At 36.5% G+C, this 17,577-nt stretch overlaps 2 protein-coding genes across 8 annotated transcripts; both read left to right on the plus strand.

The window, feature by feature from the left end:
- The first annotated feature begins 1,366 nt into the window (after positions 1-1,366).
- Positions 1,367-8,593, plus strand: LOC125214457 (alpha-glucosidase 2-like). 4 transcript variants are annotated; one of them, XM_048115492.1, is made up of 22 exons: positions 1,367-1,525; positions 2,013-2,325; positions 2,447-2,515; positions 2,612-2,749; positions 2,812-2,929; positions 3,193-3,275; positions 3,492-3,587; positions 4,409-4,577; positions 4,696-4,838; positions 4,904-4,990; positions 5,087-5,272; positions 5,374-5,541; positions 5,733-5,853; positions 5,938-6,007; positions 6,105-6,192; positions 6,272-6,586; positions 6,695-6,803; positions 6,915-7,070; positions 7,239-7,341; positions 7,543-7,716; positions 7,933-8,078; positions 8,222-8,593. In XM_048115492.1, the coding sequence occupies exons 2-22, from the start codon at positions 2,068-2,070 to the stop codon at positions 8,413-8,415; spliced, it is 2,991 nt and encodes a 996-aa protein (XP_047971449.1). In that variant the 5' UTR covers positions 1,367-1,525; positions 2,013-2,067; the 3' UTR covers positions 8,416-8,593. The 4 variants fall into 4 exon arrangements, with proteins under 4 accessions (XP_047971449.1, XP_047971450.1, XP_047971451.1 ...); XM_048115493.1 differs by having other exon boundaries at positions 1,377-1,525; positions 2,000-2,325; XM_048115494.1 differs by having other exon boundaries at positions 1,389-1,529.
- Positions 8,594-12,088: 3,495 nt separating this feature from the next.
- LOC125214774 lies at positions 12,089-15,832 on the plus strand. Of its 4 annotated transcripts, none has more exons than XR_007175176.1 (9): positions 12,090-12,772; positions 13,131-13,293; positions 13,455-13,532; positions 13,927-14,290; positions 14,387-14,499; positions 14,608-14,772; positions 14,851-14,978; positions 15,072-15,485; positions 15,576-15,631. XR_007175176.1 is itself a non-coding variant. In XM_048115925.1 (9 exons), exons 1-9 carry the CDS (start codon positions 12,696-12,698, stop codon positions 15,733-15,735), a joined length of 1,341 nt encoding a protein of 446 aa, XP_047971882.1. In that variant the 5' UTR covers positions 12,103-12,695; the 3' UTR covers positions 15,736-15,832. The 4 variants fall into 4 exon arrangements, 3 of the variants coding, with proteins under 3 accessions (XP_047971883.1, XP_047971882.1, XP_047971884.1); XM_048115925.1 differs by having other exon boundaries at positions 12,103-12,772; positions 15,393-15,485; positions 15,576-15,832; XM_048115926.1 differs by lacking the exon at positions 15,576-15,631 and having other exon boundaries at positions 12,089-12,772; positions 14,851-15,004; positions 15,393-15,472.
- The last annotated feature ends 1,745 nt before the right edge of the window (positions 15,833-17,577 follow it).

Genomic DNA, 17,577 nt, shown 5'->3' on the forward strand with positions numbered 1-17,577 from the left:
AATACACAAAATACTTAAACAACAAACTTACATTAATGCACATGGAGTGTTGTCTGTGTGCATACGTGTCATCACAAAATCGAGTCTCAAAGTGGACATTCTCTCCCACATCCATAGCTGTAGGAGTACTGCCGGGCCTCCAATCTCTTTCCTTTTACCCATGGAAGCCTCACAAAGATTGTGATATAACGTAGCAAGTGCATCACTCGCCAACAAATCATAGAAGCAACCTCAACATCTCGAAGTAGAGTTAACCACATCACAGGTATATAACATCCTGATCCATCGGGTAACATCAACCCCCCCAATAGCACAAGCACAAGCATATGTGCCCGTTTAATGTAGGCTTCATCTTCTAGATCATCATCTAACGGTTCCATCGCCATCCTATATTAAATGGTACTCCATCCGTCTCTAATAATTCGTCACCATTTATCCTGGCACGGGTTTGAAGAAATGTATTAGAAAGTGAATTGAAAAAGTTGGTAGCATATGAGTCCTACTTTTATATATTAGTTTTATAATAAAATGTGAGTGTGAATGAGTTAGTGAAATGTAGGGACCACTACCAAAAATGGTAAAAGAGTGACAAACTTTTAGGGACGGACGGAAAAGGAAATATGTGATAAATTTTCAGGGACGGAGGGAGTATATAGTTATAATTGGAGTGTTTCCATAATCTATATATCTAGTTGGAGTTAGAGTTATATATATTTCCATTTATCAAAAGTTTATGGATATGACATATCAAATAGGATTGCAGCCTTGGTATTCCTTGACTAGGGAAATTTTTCTCCTAGATGAATAATCATTGGATAGTTAGTTATAGCTCTATTACTAAAATAATCTGACAACTAAATCCTACTCCCTCCGTCCCGGCTAAGATGACACATTGCTTAGCCGGCACGGGAATTTAGGAATTATTGGTTAAAGTATTTAATTGGAGAGAGAAAATGTAGGTGTAAGTATTAAAGTAGAGAGATAAAGAAAGATGAATATTTTAATAAGAGTGAGAAAAAGTGGTTGATTATATTAATTGGAGAGAGAAAGTTACCAAAAAAGAAAATGTGTCATCTTAGTTGGGACAAACTAAAAAGGAAAATGTGTCATTTTAAGCGGGACAGAAGGAGTAGATTATATCTTTGCAGTATTATTTTATCTTGAAAATCGAACCCCACTAGGAAATTGGATGAAAACAATAATTAAACTGCTTGGCCAACTCAATAAAATGAAAAAGTGTGGAGTCACGAGAACAATTTAGACCGTCCAAATTCCGACACGTGTCCTCTACCTGTGCGCGTGTAATATTGTAATGATTAAACTAAATATGGTACTATCAATCATAATCTGGAACCACGATGGCAAATCCGTCCTACTACTCCACTACTTCCTACAGTTATACCACTAGTAGTTCAAGAATCTCACACGCGTCACTCATCCACACTCCACGTTTCTTCAAATTCGAATCCCATTTGACTAGCAATCCCAAACCTGTTGCTGAATTTTCTCTGATTCATCTCATCAGGTCGGTAAGCTGTCGCATTCCCGATTTTCATGTTTTCTAACTATACTACTTGTTTGAAATTCATCAAAATGCTTTAAGTTTGTTTTGTCTTGAATTTATAAACATATGCTGTGTAATCGAACTACATGAAGAAGTGCTTTGCATTTCTGTTGTGAGTTGTAGTTTCATCTACCTTTGATTGTATTTTAGTGTATTTTTCTTTTCTTTTTTGGGTTACTATATTGTTGAGGTACAACTATATACATGTTCTCTTTAATGGGCTACTATTTTATTGAGTAGAAGAAATAGCACTATGTATATGGTCACTATTTTATAGAGTAGAAGAACTCTGTGTGTGTGTTTTCTTACTCTCTTTTTTGGGTTACTGTTTAATTGAGTAGAAGAACCATAGCTGATTTGTTATTTTATGAATTGTGATTTTGATCCTTTCTTGATTGTTTCTAATGACTTATGATGACATGTAAGTTGGGTTAGTTTCTTGGTGTAGTTCATGTAGAAAGGTGAAAGTTAGAAGGGGGTTAATTGACCAGAGATCAGTAGCAATGTCAAAGAAGGTGACTGGGGAAGAAGAAACTGCATTGAGCTCAGAGGCACGGAATGGGAAGATGGTTTATGAGCCAATTCTCGAGGAAGGAGTGTTCCGCTTTGATTGTTCTGCAGATGATAGAAATGCTGCATTTCCCAGCATTTCGTTTGAGAATCCGAGAGTCAGGGATACACCACTCGCGAATGTCCATAAAGTTCCAACTTTCATTCCCAGTTTTGAATGTGTAGAGGGGCAACAACTGATCAATTTAGAGGTAATCTAATTTTTCATCATACTACAAGGCAATGTATGTCTTTTTTGGTTTTAGGGAATTCACATTTTGAATAAAATGTTCGAAGCTCTCTGATACTTGGTTCAATTTGGCTGTTAATTAGTTCCCTCTAAACACCTCGTTTTATGGAACTGGAGAAGTTAGCGGGGAGCTTGAACGAACAGGGAAGAGGGTAAGCTCATTATTAGCCTTTTGTTTTAATAATCTCTCTTTCTGAGGTTAGTTGATATATCACATATATATGTATATATGCTATATGTTTGTGTAGATATTCACTTGGAATACGGATGCGTGGGGCTATGGCCCTGGAACTACTTCATTGTACCAATCACACCCTTGGGTTCTAGCGGTGCTTCCAAATGGAGAGGCAATAGGAGTTCTTGCAGATACTACTCGACGCTGTGAGGTACTTGTGTATTGATTACTTATACAAAATTGGAATTGTATTGACGTATTGATGTTTAACAGATTGATTTGCGAAAGGAATCAAACATCAAGCTGATTTCTGCAGCGCCTTATCCTGTAATTACATTTGGTCCATTTGCTTCACCAACTGATGTCCTTGCCTCTTACTCGCGAGCAGTTGGTAAATACTTGCCCTCATGCTTTTCAAGCATACATTATATCTCACCTCGTTACAAAATCGAGCAAACTGCCAGTAGAGCTGACCTATTGAATCTTATTTGTCCTTTATATTTGATTTTTAAAAATTGACCCATTGCTATGTCATTATATGATTGAAATTTGCACTAAGTCAATATTACTATTGCAGTTGCTAGTTAGTTACATTTTCCATTTTGTCTTTATTGGTCATGGTTTGGTGATGCCCTTTCCTGGTCTTGTTGCCAGGGACTGTTTTTATGCCACCAAAATGGTCCTTAGGCTATCACCAATGCCGCTGGAGCTACCATTCTGATGCTCGAGTTCGTGAGGTCGAAATATATTTACTGATCGATTTTGCTATCTTTGCTTTTGTATCAAAGCATTGTATATTTGTATATGTTAATATGCTGCTCGTGCATGTATGAGAAATTTATTGATTTTAATCTTCATGCATTGGAATTGAAACATTAAATTTCATAAGTGAAGGCTTATTTGGTGGTGAGCCTGATGGAATTTTGACCATTTTGTTTCTCTTGTTGTTGCAGATAGCAAAGACATTTCGTGAGAAAGGTATTCCTTGCGATGTCATATGGATGGACATAGACTACATGGATGGTTTTCGTTGTTTCACTTTTGACAAGGCAAGTTCCACCTTCCATTTAATACTTACAAAATATGTATTTGGTGGTTAAATGTGATAAATAGCTTGTCCTTGAAACACGCAGAAACAAGCACCATTTCTGCTTGTTTGTGACATGACTATTCTTTTCAGCATCATCGCTCTTTTTCTTTCATGCAACCAACCATTTATTTGACACAGAGAGTGTCTTGTTGTGGAGAGTGTTGCATGACTAATCTTTCATGCAACCAACCATCATCACTCCGTTGAATGTATCGTATCATTCCTATTGTAATCATTCTTATCAATTTACAATACACATCTTCTTCATCTGAGTGTGAGACTGTTGAGCGCTCAATCATGGTATTGGAGATCGATTGGAGTTCATCGTCAATGTTTCTCTCATCGTTCCAGAAAAAGGATGCATCAGAGAGCCGTCCTATGTGGACTAAAGTCGAAGAGGACCCTCAACTCGCAAAGTACAACTAGAATTTGGGCAGGGACAGTAGGATCGGAGACACATCGCTGACCAAGGAGAGCCAACTATGACATTGAGAAAAACGAACATCTTAAGAATAAAAAATTTTCAACCATTTCCATTTACTAGTACAATTCTTTCAGCCTTTTGTTGTTTGATTATATTTTGGTTACAGTTCATGGTATGGTATCTAGTAATTGCATCAATTCATATCTATTCGACACTAATTTCGAAAACGGTTTCTCTTATATTTTGGATTTGATTTTGGATTTTTGTCATGTCCATTGAGGTTCTAGGAGAGGCATCAGTATAGACTGTCTTTATTCAGAAATATCATCTTTTGATGTGTTTCTTTTCTTCTGCAGGAGCGATTTCCAGATCCGAAGTCTCTAGGAGCTGATCTTCATCAAAATGGGTTCAAGGGAATCTGGATGCTAGATCCAGGGATAAAAAGAGAGACTGGTTATTTTGTCTATGATAGTGGTTTGGAAAGAGACATTTGGGTTCAAACTGCGGATGGACAACCTTTTGTTGGTACTTATTACTCTTGATGCTTGCACAGAAAGAAGCTGTCTTCATACATCATTATACTTTTCGGGTTCTAAAACATGTTTATTCCACTTGTAATCGACTAATCGACTGCTATACTTAGGGGACGTGTGGCCTGGGCCTTGTGTATTTCCTGATTTCACACAATCAAGTGCCCGTTCATGGTGGGCTCAGCTAGTAAAAGGTTTTATCTCTAATGGTGTCGATGGTATATGGAATGACATGAATGAGCCAGCTGTCTTCAAGGTGAAGTCGAAACTATTTTGCATTAAATAGCTTTTGATTCTGTTAGCTAACATTATTTCTCTCAGACCGTGACAAAGACAATGCCGGAGAGCAATGTCCACAGGGGAGACAAAGAACTCGGTGGCCATCAGAAGCATTCCCACTATCACAATGTACTACTCGTTAGCTCACTGTTCGTTTCTTATTGACGTTGATGGAGCTTATGATTTCAGTTCCCCACCTAATGGATGTTCTTTACTCCTTTTCAGGTTTATGGTATGCTGATGGCTAGATCTACATATGAAGGGATGAAACTAGCAAATGAACAAAAACGGCCCTTTGTTTTGACTCGAGCTGGGTTCATTGGTAGCCAGAGGTATGCTGCAACATGGACTGGAGATAATCTTTCCACGTGGGAGCACCTTCACATGAGTATCTCTATGGTTGTTCAATTGGTAAGTGTCGCGGGTATTCTAAACAATTCAGCTGTGATTTCGAGCATTTTTTCTTGGTGTAAGAACAAGCTTTTTGGATGACCAATTCTGCATGTGTCCAGGGGCTGAGTGGTCAGCCACTTTCGGGGCCAGATATCGGTGGCTTTGCTGGTAATGCAGCGCCAAAGCTGTTTGGAAGGTGGATGGGAGTGGGCGCCATGTTTCCCTTTTGTCGAGGTCACTCTGAGACTGACACTATTGATCACGAACCCTGGTCTTTCGGGCTAGAGGTTTGTGTTCTCGACCCTCTTAAACTAAATTTAGAACATATTTTCACAAAACTTACAATTGAATGCTTTAAAAAGGTTTTGCATCTAAAAGGCTTCTCTTAAAGTGGCTGAAATTTGAAATTCGCCAATATTTTTTTTCTGTAATTATGATAAACAACTGCTTGATGGCCTAAGAAGATACACCTACACAGTGTGAGGAGGTTTGCCGACTTGCGCTAAAGAGACGATATCGGCTTCTACCCCACATATATACTCTCTTTTACATGGCTCATACAAAGGGCATTCCCGTGGCAACTCCTACATTTTTTGCTGGTATGTTCTGATTATGATGAATTCACTAGAACGAGCCGTGACGACCAGGTAAATTCTCCTAACATTTGGTTCGTAACGTGTCAGATCCGAAAGATTTGGAGCTAAGGACACAAGAAATTTCATTTCTCTTAGGACCACTTCTCATATATGCAAGGTTCTAAATCTCTCACTCAGCGATAGCTCCTTAGAGTTGCGCACACTGGTTCGAAAATCCTGCCTCTGAATTATACGGTATTTTCATTATGTTGCAGCACGGGACAAGATCAGGAGTTATACGAGATGGAACACAAGTTGCCAAAAGGAATCTGGCATAGTTTTGATTTTGAAGACTCTCATCCAGTATTCATTCTACTTCTCGAGCAATAAATGCCATTCAAAGATTTGTACCTTTTCCTCATCATCGTCTTTGTCTGACTAGGATTTGCCTGCATTGTATCTCCAAGGCGGATCTATCATTCCCGCATCCTCACCTTATCAGCATGTTGGGGAAGCTAATCGTACCGATGATTTACAGCTGTTAGTAGCTTTAGACGAAGCTGGTAAAGCCATAGGATCGCTCTTTGAAGATGATGGCGATGGGTATGAATACACTAGAGGAGGATATTTATTGACAACTTATGTTGCTGAACGGCAGTCTTCTGTAGTAAATGTGACGGTTTTGAAAACTGAAGGATCTTGGGAGAGGCCCAACCGTCGCTTACATGTAAAACTACTCCTCGGGAAAGGTGCAACGGTATGTAACTATCTCATGGCCTGTTACTTACAAATTACAATCTAGACATCGTGATCTCTGAATTTCGTTGTTTTTTCATGTTGATGGTTTGATGTGAAAATAAAATAGATCGATGCGTGGGGTATTGATGGGGAGGCTCTGAAAATTCCATTCCCATCGGAGAGGGAAGTGTCGGATTTGGTTGCAGCTGGTGAAAAACAACTAAGAACTCGTATAGGTTATGGATCTGCTCTTATTATATGCCTATAGAGTGACGGTCTCGTCCTCTTTCCTTTTGACTCCATTCCTTTCCTTTCATTGACATTGATAAGTCTCCCGTTTGCTGCAGAAACTGCTAGACGTATTCCAGACGTGGAAAACGTGTCTGGACACAAAGGAACAGAACTATCTAGAACACCTGTCGAAGTCAAAAGTGGCGACTGGTCTCTCAAAGTCGTGCCATGGATTGGTGGAAGAATAATTTCCATGGAACACCTTCCTTCAAGTAATGCACATGATTTTCTGTTTTAATTTCCGCTTCGATTGTCTTAGCTTTTTGACAAAATATTCTGTTCATAACACTCCATAAAACCTAATATCGAGAAGAAAAAAGTTACTTATTTTTATCATGCATATGTTTTATTTTGTCCCACTCTACTCGGATGTGTGGCAGAAACCCAGTGGCTTCATAGTAGAGTTGAAATCAATGGGTACGAGGAATATAGTGGCTTGGAGTATCGTTCTTCTGGATGCTCGGAGGAGTATTCTGTCATCGAGTAAGTGTTTAGATTAATAATAGCTAGGTTGATTTAATATACACGTTTGTATTCATATCTATATCAGTGTTTTTCGTTCGTAAAAACCTGTATCTTACTAAAAAAGGAGTTCGTGAAGCTGCATCATAGCTTATCAGTTGTCTATAGAAGCTTTCATTTAAAAATGTGTAGTTCTCAGTCGAGCTAACTTCTGTGTAACAGACGAGATCTGGAGCAGGCAGGAGAAGCCGAGTCGCTACAACTAGAAGGTGATATAGGAGGCGGTTTAGCCCTTGTGCGCCAGATATGCATCCCTAAAGAAAACTTGAAAACAATCCGAATCGATTCCAGCATTGTAGCTCGCAATGTTGGCGCTGGATCTGGAGGATTTTCGAGGTTTTTCATCCAATCTTACTAATGGTTTTATATGAACGAAAAGGTTCTGCTTTTGTAAGAAATTATATGGTGTCGTTGATTTCGATCCTCAAACTGATCCTCATGCTGATGTTGATCCACAAGTCACTTTCAGTACATTATATTTTCTGTTCTTTGTTGTTTGTTTCCCGCAGTCCGCTGCCATTACCAACTAACAGTCTCTAACTTTGTTTTCAGGCTCGTGTGCTTAAGAGTGCACCCAACGTTCAATCTGCTGCATCCAACTGAAACATACGTGTCTTTTACTGCAATCGATGGGTCTGTCCACGAGGCTTGGCCGGAGTCCGGTGAACAGGTTTTTGAAGGGCATCTTCGCCCAAACGGTAAGTAACTGTTCAGCTGAATTAGGGTTAATCATGGTTTGTGTCAGCAACTTTCGGTGTTTTTCCAAAAACGTCTCCCACCTGCGTTTCAAAAACTCTCGACTTCCGATGTTACAAAACTAATGGAGTATGATCTTTTGCAGGCGAATGGAGGCTTGTCGACAGATGCCTTGGGCTTGCCCTAGTAAACAGGTTCAGCATCGAACAAGTTCACAAATGTCGAATCCACTGGGGCACGATGAACGTGAATTTGGAGCTTCGCTCAGAAGACAGGCCGGTGTCCAAGGAATCTCCTCTTCGAGTATCTCACGGATACGAGGTAATACGAATGCCATAAACTTGAGGACGGCGGAGATCTTATGCAACAGTTTATAATGCATCAATAAGTGTTCAGCTCGAGTTTCATCTCCTGCTTAATAAACCCAATATGATGTTTATCAATGTTTTGAAATTCTCTACGTTAAATTTGCACTTATGTGAACAAATCAAATTTTAGTAGTATTAATTAGTCTTAATTGACTAGCAAGTTATTAATTTTATCACTATAAATCTAAAATGTTATTACCAATAGGTGTTGAGACGTTGGTGTTTGAGACTTTGTTATTATAAAAAAAAGGTGTACTTTTGGATAAATTCAGAGCTTAAAATGGATGCAGTACAAAATAAATGTCACCTAATACATGGGTGATATAAATAAAATATGTTGTTGATTGCTCTTTATAAATATTACAGGCCTTTAAATATACGTAAAAAAATTGCAAATATGACAGAGAAAAATTTAGGCCTAGGAACGACTAGAAGTTTTGGCAGTAGTATTTTTTAATTCCTTTAAAAGGTCGTGATTATTCTGGTATCTAAAACAGAAGTATTAATTTTTTTTTTCATAATTTGGTTAGATAATCAATACTCTATGATTTGAATTGATTGTGATGGTTTACCTGTTTGTCACTTCTTAAAATTTAATTACTTGTTGCTCTACTAAATTAGTAAGAAATGTAGTGTTTGGTTTTTAGGTTGCTAGGCGTCCACCAAATTTTTGTTGAAAATTTATTTTCTTACTAATGCTGTACTACAAAAATAATTAGTACTACAATTTTGGTGTTAATAATCATGTCTTATTATTTTTGTGTTTCCATTTTTTCCAAATCGGTAATGTCCTGACTTTTAATTTAAATTTCACCTAATTGGTGTCAATTTGTCTCAGTTATGTCTCTTGGTAAAATGTTTGTTAAATTTTCATATAAAAGTCTGGGTTCAAAATAATACGAATATTGTTTTTATAAAATTCATAATTCATTCTTAATATAGCACTTCCGCATTCAGAGCAATGCTTTGATATATTTTACTCATTTTCTTTATTTCAATATATCAAGATTTATTTTTTATAAAAATGATACTAGTATTCAGCTTTTAGTAGTGTTATTTGATGTACAGCTCTAATTACGTCATATTCAACGTTATTTTAATTTTTTCGAATTTTATTTGAATTTGGGATAATAGAGCTTCGTATTCACTTTCAATATTATTATTTGTGATTTATTTCGAATATTAAATTAGTACATATAAGTATTTTAATATATAAATAATAAAAAAATTATTTCAGGTTTACATATTCGAACTATATGTTTATGCATCATCTTTCAAGTAAAGATGGTTTAACCATTATTAATATAGGGTAGTGATAAAATGCAAACTCATTTGATGTCAACACAATGTCAATACAGTATCAACACAATGTTAATACGGTGTTAATCGTTGACACTGTATTGATATTTTCTGATGCTATTATTTTGTAATCTATTGGTATTTTTTTAACGATTCTGATTATAGTACGTAGTTACTGTAATATGAATCTCTATTAGAACTCAAACCCCCTATTTTAACTTTTTTGAATTTTTTTTAATTTTGAATCACTAAGGTGCGCATTCTATTAAATTAAATTATCTTTTGGATAATTTATAAATATAATTGCCACATAGAGAAGGACCGGCGAAACAACTCGATAAATGTAACTATTTATTTAATGTTTATATGTGAACAAATAAAATAGTGTGGCAGGCGTTACATGTGACATCCATATTGGAAAACAAATAATGAAAATAACCGATTGAGTCACATGTTTATATGCTTTAGACATGTGGTCCAAGTTTGCATTGTCTCTCTTTTCTCTATGTAATTTATCATTTTATAATAACTAATCATGTTGTGATGTGGGAATTATTGTCCTTTAAAACAAGATTTAGTATATTTTTATATCAAAACTAACGTTAGAGACAAGATTAATTGGACGTGGTCGAAAAAATTTATATCTGAGTTATGCTCTAAAGATCCTGGTATTTGAACTAGGAAATACAATAAACAACAAGAATATATGGGAAAAATGAAGAGATAAAACAAAATTTATTTGGGAAAAATGAAGAGATAAAACAAAACATATAAATCATGTTATGATGTTAGAGCATTTATCTATATATGAAGCCTGTTGATTTGATGACATGGAATCACATACTTGTCGAATAGGTACGGATAACCTCTATATGCCGGCCGTTGAATCGCCAACGTGCATTGTTGCATCGTCCAGATTCCATCGTATCCAAGTCTATCGGAGCACTGATGGAAATATCATCACATTTTGCCAACGTGTTAGCAATGTGCATGGCATAACAAGTTTGCACGGGGTGTGCAACAACTTCTTCACGTTCTCGGTGCACATACGTCCTTGGTCGATGAGGTCTTGGAACAACAATCCTTTGCCGCATCTCCCTTCCATTACAAGGTCGACTATCAATATCAACTTGATAATAACATTCCTTTTATCAGAGCAGTAATTTTTGGGGATCCATCAAATTTTATAGAGAATTTTAAAGAGAAATTTAAAATGTAGATGAATTGTGATGGCTTGGTGTTGTATGGAAGAAAAAAATATGATAAAATGAATAAATAAATACGGAGTATAAAAATGCTCCCTGCCAAGCTATGCAACCACTACCAGGGCTGTATCGTACTGCATCGGATCTTGTACCGCAACCACGATGTTGTTCACGACCCTAGCCCTCCCATAACACAGCGAAATCCAACCGCATTGCCGCTTAATATGGTGATTTAAAGTATACAAAACTCTTACAACGACCATCTGCAGTAGTAGACGATAGGCAGGGGTGAACCTAGTAAGTACTTAGGTGGGGAACTTGCCCCACCTCAAATTTTCTTCTTCATATATATATATATATATTGTCACTTGTAAAATTTATTTCTTTTAGTTTTTCACTAAATGTCCTTCCTCAAATTCTTAAATTTTCTTCATAGGTAAATTTGCTCAATTCCCTACAAATGCCTAACTTCGCCCCTGATAATAGGTTGGACGATCCACTACCGTGAATGGCTTTAGTAAGGACAATATTATTACTCGTATTATAAATGCTTGAAATGACGAAGCTCCACAAAACTGATGTTTTGGCATTGAGTCGACTAGATATAGATAATTAATCGAGAAAAATAGGCATGCAAAATGCCAAAAAAACATATGTAATGGTAAGTTCGTACAAATCTTATATTAAGGCAATTTGAAGTGTTTTCAATTAAATAAGTTAATTACGTATGGTACACAATTTTAAAAACACTTTCGATTTGTACGAGTATAATTAAGCTTCAAAATTTGCTTTAAATATTATAAATTCCAAAAAACAAAACCTTTTGTCTTCATATGGTATCTCAAATTAAAAATCGCGAATTCATTTATGTAGAATCGCCGTAGACATCAACTATGGTTAAAAAATAGTCCAAAATTTTTATTTTCAAACTAAAATTTATTTTATCCAATTCCCTTCATTTTCTTTGCAAATCCAATTCCAATTTTAAAATAAGTTTATTTTTTCAGTAAAATAATTACACAAAAAAATATCATCGGCGTAAAAAGACAAGTACAGGAACCCAACGTCATGTCTTTCTGAACAAACACCATCTTCAATTATTTACACGGATTCCAATTTCTAACATTTTCCCCCATTTTTGAAAGATAATGTAAATATAATAAAAATTCACATTTCAGAGCAGAGCCCCTTTCCCTTGAATTCATACACCGTTTTCCGCACATCAGCCATTAATTTGTTGCATATGTGCCAAAAACCTTCCTACTCAGAGAGAGAGATATTTAAAAAACTGAAAAGGTGGAGTTGGGTTTGGACTATATAAGCTGATGTTGGAGTTGAGATTTTCCAATGCTATGGATGTTGGGAATTTTATCAGTGTCAGCACCTTCCTCTCCAATTCATTAACCAGTTGCAATTGTAGCGACTTCCCTTCTCCATCACCATATTTGTCTTTCTCTCTCTTGTCTCTTTGGGCTCCCAATTCATCTCTCAAAATGATTTCTTCCAATCCCTTAAAAATTGAATCTTTCCACCGTTTAATCCCAAAGATTTTGTCTTTAGCTATTTATCAAGGAGAGAGAGCTTGATTCTTGAATCTTATGGAAGAATAAACCATCCCCTTTTTCTGATCTTAGTATCTTACCCAAATTCAGCAGCCCTTTTTCCTTTTTTCTTGAAAAGTTGGGAGCTATTTTTTTTGTCAGCACCAATTTGTTTTTGCAATTTATTCTTTTCATATTTGAAGAAAATGCTGTGCGCTTCATTGAGTAATCAGCAGATGACAAAGATGATGACTGCATCTTCCTTAGCTCTGCCTTGTAGCAGGTGATTTCATCCTTATTTCTTGTCAATATTACCATTTTTGCGTGTGTGTGTGTGTGAAATTTGATTTTGTACAGTTTCATTTGAGTAGGTTTTGATTATACTTGCTAACTTTGGTAAATAAATAAATGGAGATGCATTTTGTATCTGGTGAATCCATCCTTATTTCTTGTCAAGATTTTGAACTCTGATTTTTTTTGCATAGTTTCATGTGATTGGTATGTATGTATATAGTATATGTTTTGAATGAGATTTAAAAGATATGGGTTTATGGTGTTACTTGCTTTGTATGGTAAATAAATAAATGGAGATGCATTTTGTGGTAGTTTGGAAAATCCCCAATATCCCTTTTGTTCATCAGGTATAATTTTGGTGGATGTTGGATTGGTTGTGGTAAAGGGAAGAGTGCTGCTTCCACCAGCAATGCTGCAGTCAAGAAGATGAGGTTGAGCATTTCACCTCTGGCTTCTTCTGCTGCCTTAGATACCTCTCCCAATTTGTCGAGACCCGATTTCTATAAGGAGGTTTGAACTGATTTTGATGATCTTGTGGAACATGTGTGTTTTTTGCTGAAGTTGTGATGTGGATGGTGATGGTTTTGTGCGTGTGTGCGTGTGTGTGATTTGGTTGAATAATGTGATTAAGTGATTATTATCGGTGTTGTGATGATATATATCAATATCAGGTGCTTGAATCTGCTCGAGACAAGTTTACTATGGAGATATCTTTCCAATCTAAGGATAAAGATATTTCACTTGCAAAGGTAAACTTTTGTTCCATTTGGTTCGAAGCGACTTGCTAAATTTATGTTTCTTGATCCCGGACTGTTGAGTTATGGATCCGGAAAGTGCGATCTCACCCTGTTTTTTTTAGCGTGTTTTAGATGGTTTCGGTAGAATCTTTGTTAGAGTTGGATTAGGTAAGGTTTGAATTCCAAATATAGATATATGCTTTGTGCAATGGTATCCGGAGTTCTAGTGAAAGATCCATGGGTTGGCACGTAGTAATGATATGAGTAAACAAATATTGTACTTTTTTACAAAAAAACGAGGCCTTTAGTAATCTATTGCTTCTCAAGGGGTTGTATTTTAGTATAACATGAAATTATATTGGCTTTGTTGATATTGTCTTAGTTTGTTTGGAATTGTTTTCTACAGGCTTTGCTCTATGTTGCCGCGGAAGATGAGGCGTATCTGGCTCTCAATCGTGAGATGGATGCTCGTTCAATCCACAATGAGAGGAAAGATACATCGTCGCCACCTGATGCCCAAGGGTGGGATTCTGTGGAGTCCATGCCAATGGCTGGAAAGGATATAAACGGGTGGTTGGCGGAGCTGGACACCATAGCAAACGAGGTTAAGGCCGAGTTGGTTCCAAGAGAGATCGGATGTGATATGGGAGAAGTGTTAGATGCAGTGAACAAAGTCCTCTTCGAGTATAGAGGTTTAAAGAGGTCACCTGTCTTAGTAGACTCGAAGTGCTCGTACCTGCACTCAGCATTAAGCTCTGGTGGCGCCAGCGGTATATCTTCTTCACCTACCCTCAAACATGTTCGTTTTCATTTTCTTATGTCTAGCAAAATGCTGACTTGAGTACATCCATGTCGACTCTTAATAGCAATCTTGCTTAGTGTCGTCTACATTGAAGTTTGCCAAAGACTCAATCTTTCTATTGTGGGATCTCGTGTCGGGGAAGATTTTTTGATATGGCCCCGAACTGGAAATCCTGAGGTACATATGCCTATATCCAAACTCATACGCATTATCACTTACTCAATTCACTTCGTTAATTGTTATATTTGCCACTTCTCTATGTTGTACTAACTGTTATCATCACAGGAGTTGTTCAAAGTGATCTCAGGGCACAGCTTGTTCGCGGTTGTCAACGGGAAGTGCGTGGACGATCCACGGTCTAGGGCCTCAGATGTGAATAGCAACTCACTTTTGGGGCTAGACGTTGCAACCAACCGAGATATCATTGGAATCACTCTAGCCAATTTAATTGTGAGTGACTTCTTAACTATCCAACCATCAACCTCTTGCACAATTTTTCGTTACTAAAATTGGTAACGTATATTGCAGCGGCTTTACTGGAAACGTGCTTCGAGAACGAATCACGGGTTGATGCTGACTTCTCCGCTCCGTTGTGTCCACAACTCTGAGGAGAAGCTCAACAAGAGCATGCCTCTACTGCGCCCTCAGGAGCTGAGGTAGACTATCTTTGCTCGATCTTCAGGTTTTATCATTAGCCCTCGTCGTCTCCTTCTCCTGACTTTTCGAGGGCCTATTGTCTTCTCCTACAGGTTTTGAGATGCTTATTTGCAAGCATGGCCGGAACTTGTGAATCCCGACTAATCTAAACTAAGCCAGGAAGGCTTACTCGAAAATATAACCCTAGCTAGTTCGGAATTACATACGATGAGTTGCATCGTTGGAGTCCTAATCTTTAAGCTGTTTATCGTAGAATTCGAAATATTTAATAGGCTAAAATTTGAAATATCTGATCTAAGAACTAGGGAAAAAAGTAGGGAAGAAAAGGGAAGAAATCTTTAGAAATGAAGCAGAAAAACTGGACAAGTTTATGGTCGTGTAACTCGGTTATTAGATAACACGTTTATTTGCAGGCTCGCGATCATGGCTTCGGAGAGGTTACTGATCCTTCAGCCGCACAATTGGGCTATGAGAAGAGACTATGGCATGATGCTCTACTACAGCCGGTAATATCTTGATTAATCCAGTCTCGTATATATACGTTTATTTGGTCGAGCTCGTGATGAAAAACTCACAATATGTGTAACTAAATTCAGAGAATATGAGGCCGCGGTTCAAGAGCTCAGCATCTGCATGGCCTTTGCACCGGAAGAAGAAGCCGAGGTTCTTGAGCCTTTTGTCGAGAAGCTGCATCTTATGCGGCTTGAGACGTCGTGGAATGCATTGGGACAAAAGGGCCGGTTAACGGTGCCTTGACCCGACTTTTTCTTCTAGTAACGACGGCGTTGTTTCTATTTGTATATGAAGTATGAACCTTCATTACTCATCAGTGCAACCTTAATTTCCTGTTTCAGACTTGTCTTGCTCTTTGCACGCTGTATGACTTGTCATTAATTGAACCGGTCCAAATTAAGTGTAATAAACTCATAATGTGATAGTACTAAAACACGATGAGAAATATATGAACAAGTGAATGACTAATATTTTAATCGATCTGAGTTGAACTGAGGATATTAATGAAATTCGATTTTAATAGTGTAACGAAATTAGAATTTAATAGTGATAATGCTAGTATAAGATAATAAATAAAGGATGACATATGTGAAAGGGAAAGGAGGGTGGGTAGGTTTCTCCATCAATATCGTGTCCAATAATTGGATATAACTATGGATTGCTGGCTTTGTGATTGACATGCATGTGTATGAAATAATGGAGTATGAGATGTTGATATAATGTGGATAAGCTTTGAGAAAGGTAGCCCACCAACCAGCCCTACTTTATCATTAATTATTCACGTCCCAACCCCACAAAAAGATCGCTTTGCAAGAGGAAATCATTGAACTACATTTGTCCAAAATTATTGCATGATGTTTTCAATTATACAATTTCTTACCAAGTTTGTCGTGTGTGCATAAAAAGGTTCTTTATCGTTGCAAAATTGTACAAATTAAACTAATTAGAACTTTTTGGATATATCCAATTTTGTGTAACCTAATATTATAGGACATTATACAGTCATTTAACAGAAATGATATTTGTGGACTTGGTTTTTTGAGATTTTAAAAAAAAGTGAGACTGTAGAACCAATCACATTCATTACATATTGTAATGCAATGATTAATACTCAATTATACTGAGATTGAGTGTGGTATAGACTGATATAATAATATACTTTAATAGAAGTCGTTATAAATTAAAAGAATTTGATGTTATATGTGTATAACATTGATATATTGTGATAGATATGCTCTAATGTGATTGTTTTTTGAAAATATATAATATTATTGAATTTATTGATCTAAGTATGCAATTGGAATATCGCTAAATATATTGTTAAATTTATTATAAAATTATTTTAATTTAATCTATTTCTGCCAATTTAAATTTCATTTTCAAAGCCCATTTCTGTTAGTTGATTAGGCTTTATATTTTGTATAGTTTAACATATTTATTGCATTCGTGAATCCCCATAGGCCCATTTACAGGCCCACCCATTGTATTAAAGTTTTGCTTGGTGTAAATGGAATCATTATACAGTACGACCCAAACGAGTTTCATTATTCGACGACTGAAATAAGAACATGAAAATTTGAAATACATTATGTCTCATCAAGAAAACAAAATTCTACTTCCTCCTGTCCTAGTGAGTCGTCTTCGTTTGTACTAAAATATATATTTTACAATGTATAATTTCATCGAGTTATCAACCTATTTGGTTATAGGCTATTTGTATTACTTACTTCGTTCCGTAAAAATAAAAACTTTGAAAACAATATGAATTTTAGTGCAAAATTGGCAAAGTGGGAAATGAGATAAAAAATATAGTATAAAATAAGAGAAAGAAATAAAAAATTTAGTGGAATTAGTGTTAGTGGATTGTGAGGTCTATTTTTCAAAATAATGAGTTCTATTTGTAGGAAATAGACTAAAAGAAAAGAGTTTTTACTTTTAGAATACATAAAGAGTATAATTGTTTAGATTATAAATTGTTAGTCTCACCTCAATCTTTAAGTTTTGGGCTAACCCGTTAGGCCAATCGAGATGAAATTAATAATGACTTCGTCCGTCCTATAATATATGACACACTTAGGGAATGAC

Source organism: Salvia hispanica, chromosome 3 (assembly GCF_023119035.1).
Source record: "Salvia hispanica cultivar TCC Black 2014 chromosome 3, UniMelb_Shisp_WGS_1.0, whole genome shotgun sequence".
NCBI classification, from domain to species: Eukaryota; Viridiplantae; Streptophyta; class Magnoliopsida; order Lamiales; family Lamiaceae; genus Salvia; species Salvia hispanica.

Bases quoted from the DNA above. Each gene is read 5' to 3' on its own strand.
- LOC125214774 (XM_048115925.1), top strand. From the start codon at position 12,696: ATGCTGTGCGCTTCATTGAGTAATCAGCAGATGACAAAGATGATGACT. The intron at 12,773-13,130 runs GTGATTTCATCC...TTTGTTCATCAG, and splicing joins TTAGCTCTGCCTTGTAGCAG to GTATAATTTTGGTGGATGTT. The intron at 13,294-13,454 runs GTTTGAACTGAT...TATCAATATCAG, and splicing joins GACCCGATTTCTATAAGGAG to GTGCTTGAATCTGCTCGAGA.
- LOC125214457 (XM_048115491.1), top strand. From the start codon at position 1,651: ATGAAGAAGTGCTTTGCATTTCTGTT. The intron at 5,273-5,373 runs GTAAGTGTCGCG...GCATGTGTCCAG, and splicing joins TCTCTATGGTTGTTCAATTG to GGGCTGAGTGGTCAGCCACT. The intron at 6,804-6,914 runs GTTATGGATCTG...CGTTTGCTGCAG, and splicing joins ACAACTAAGAACTCGTATAG to AAACTGCTAGACGTATTCCA.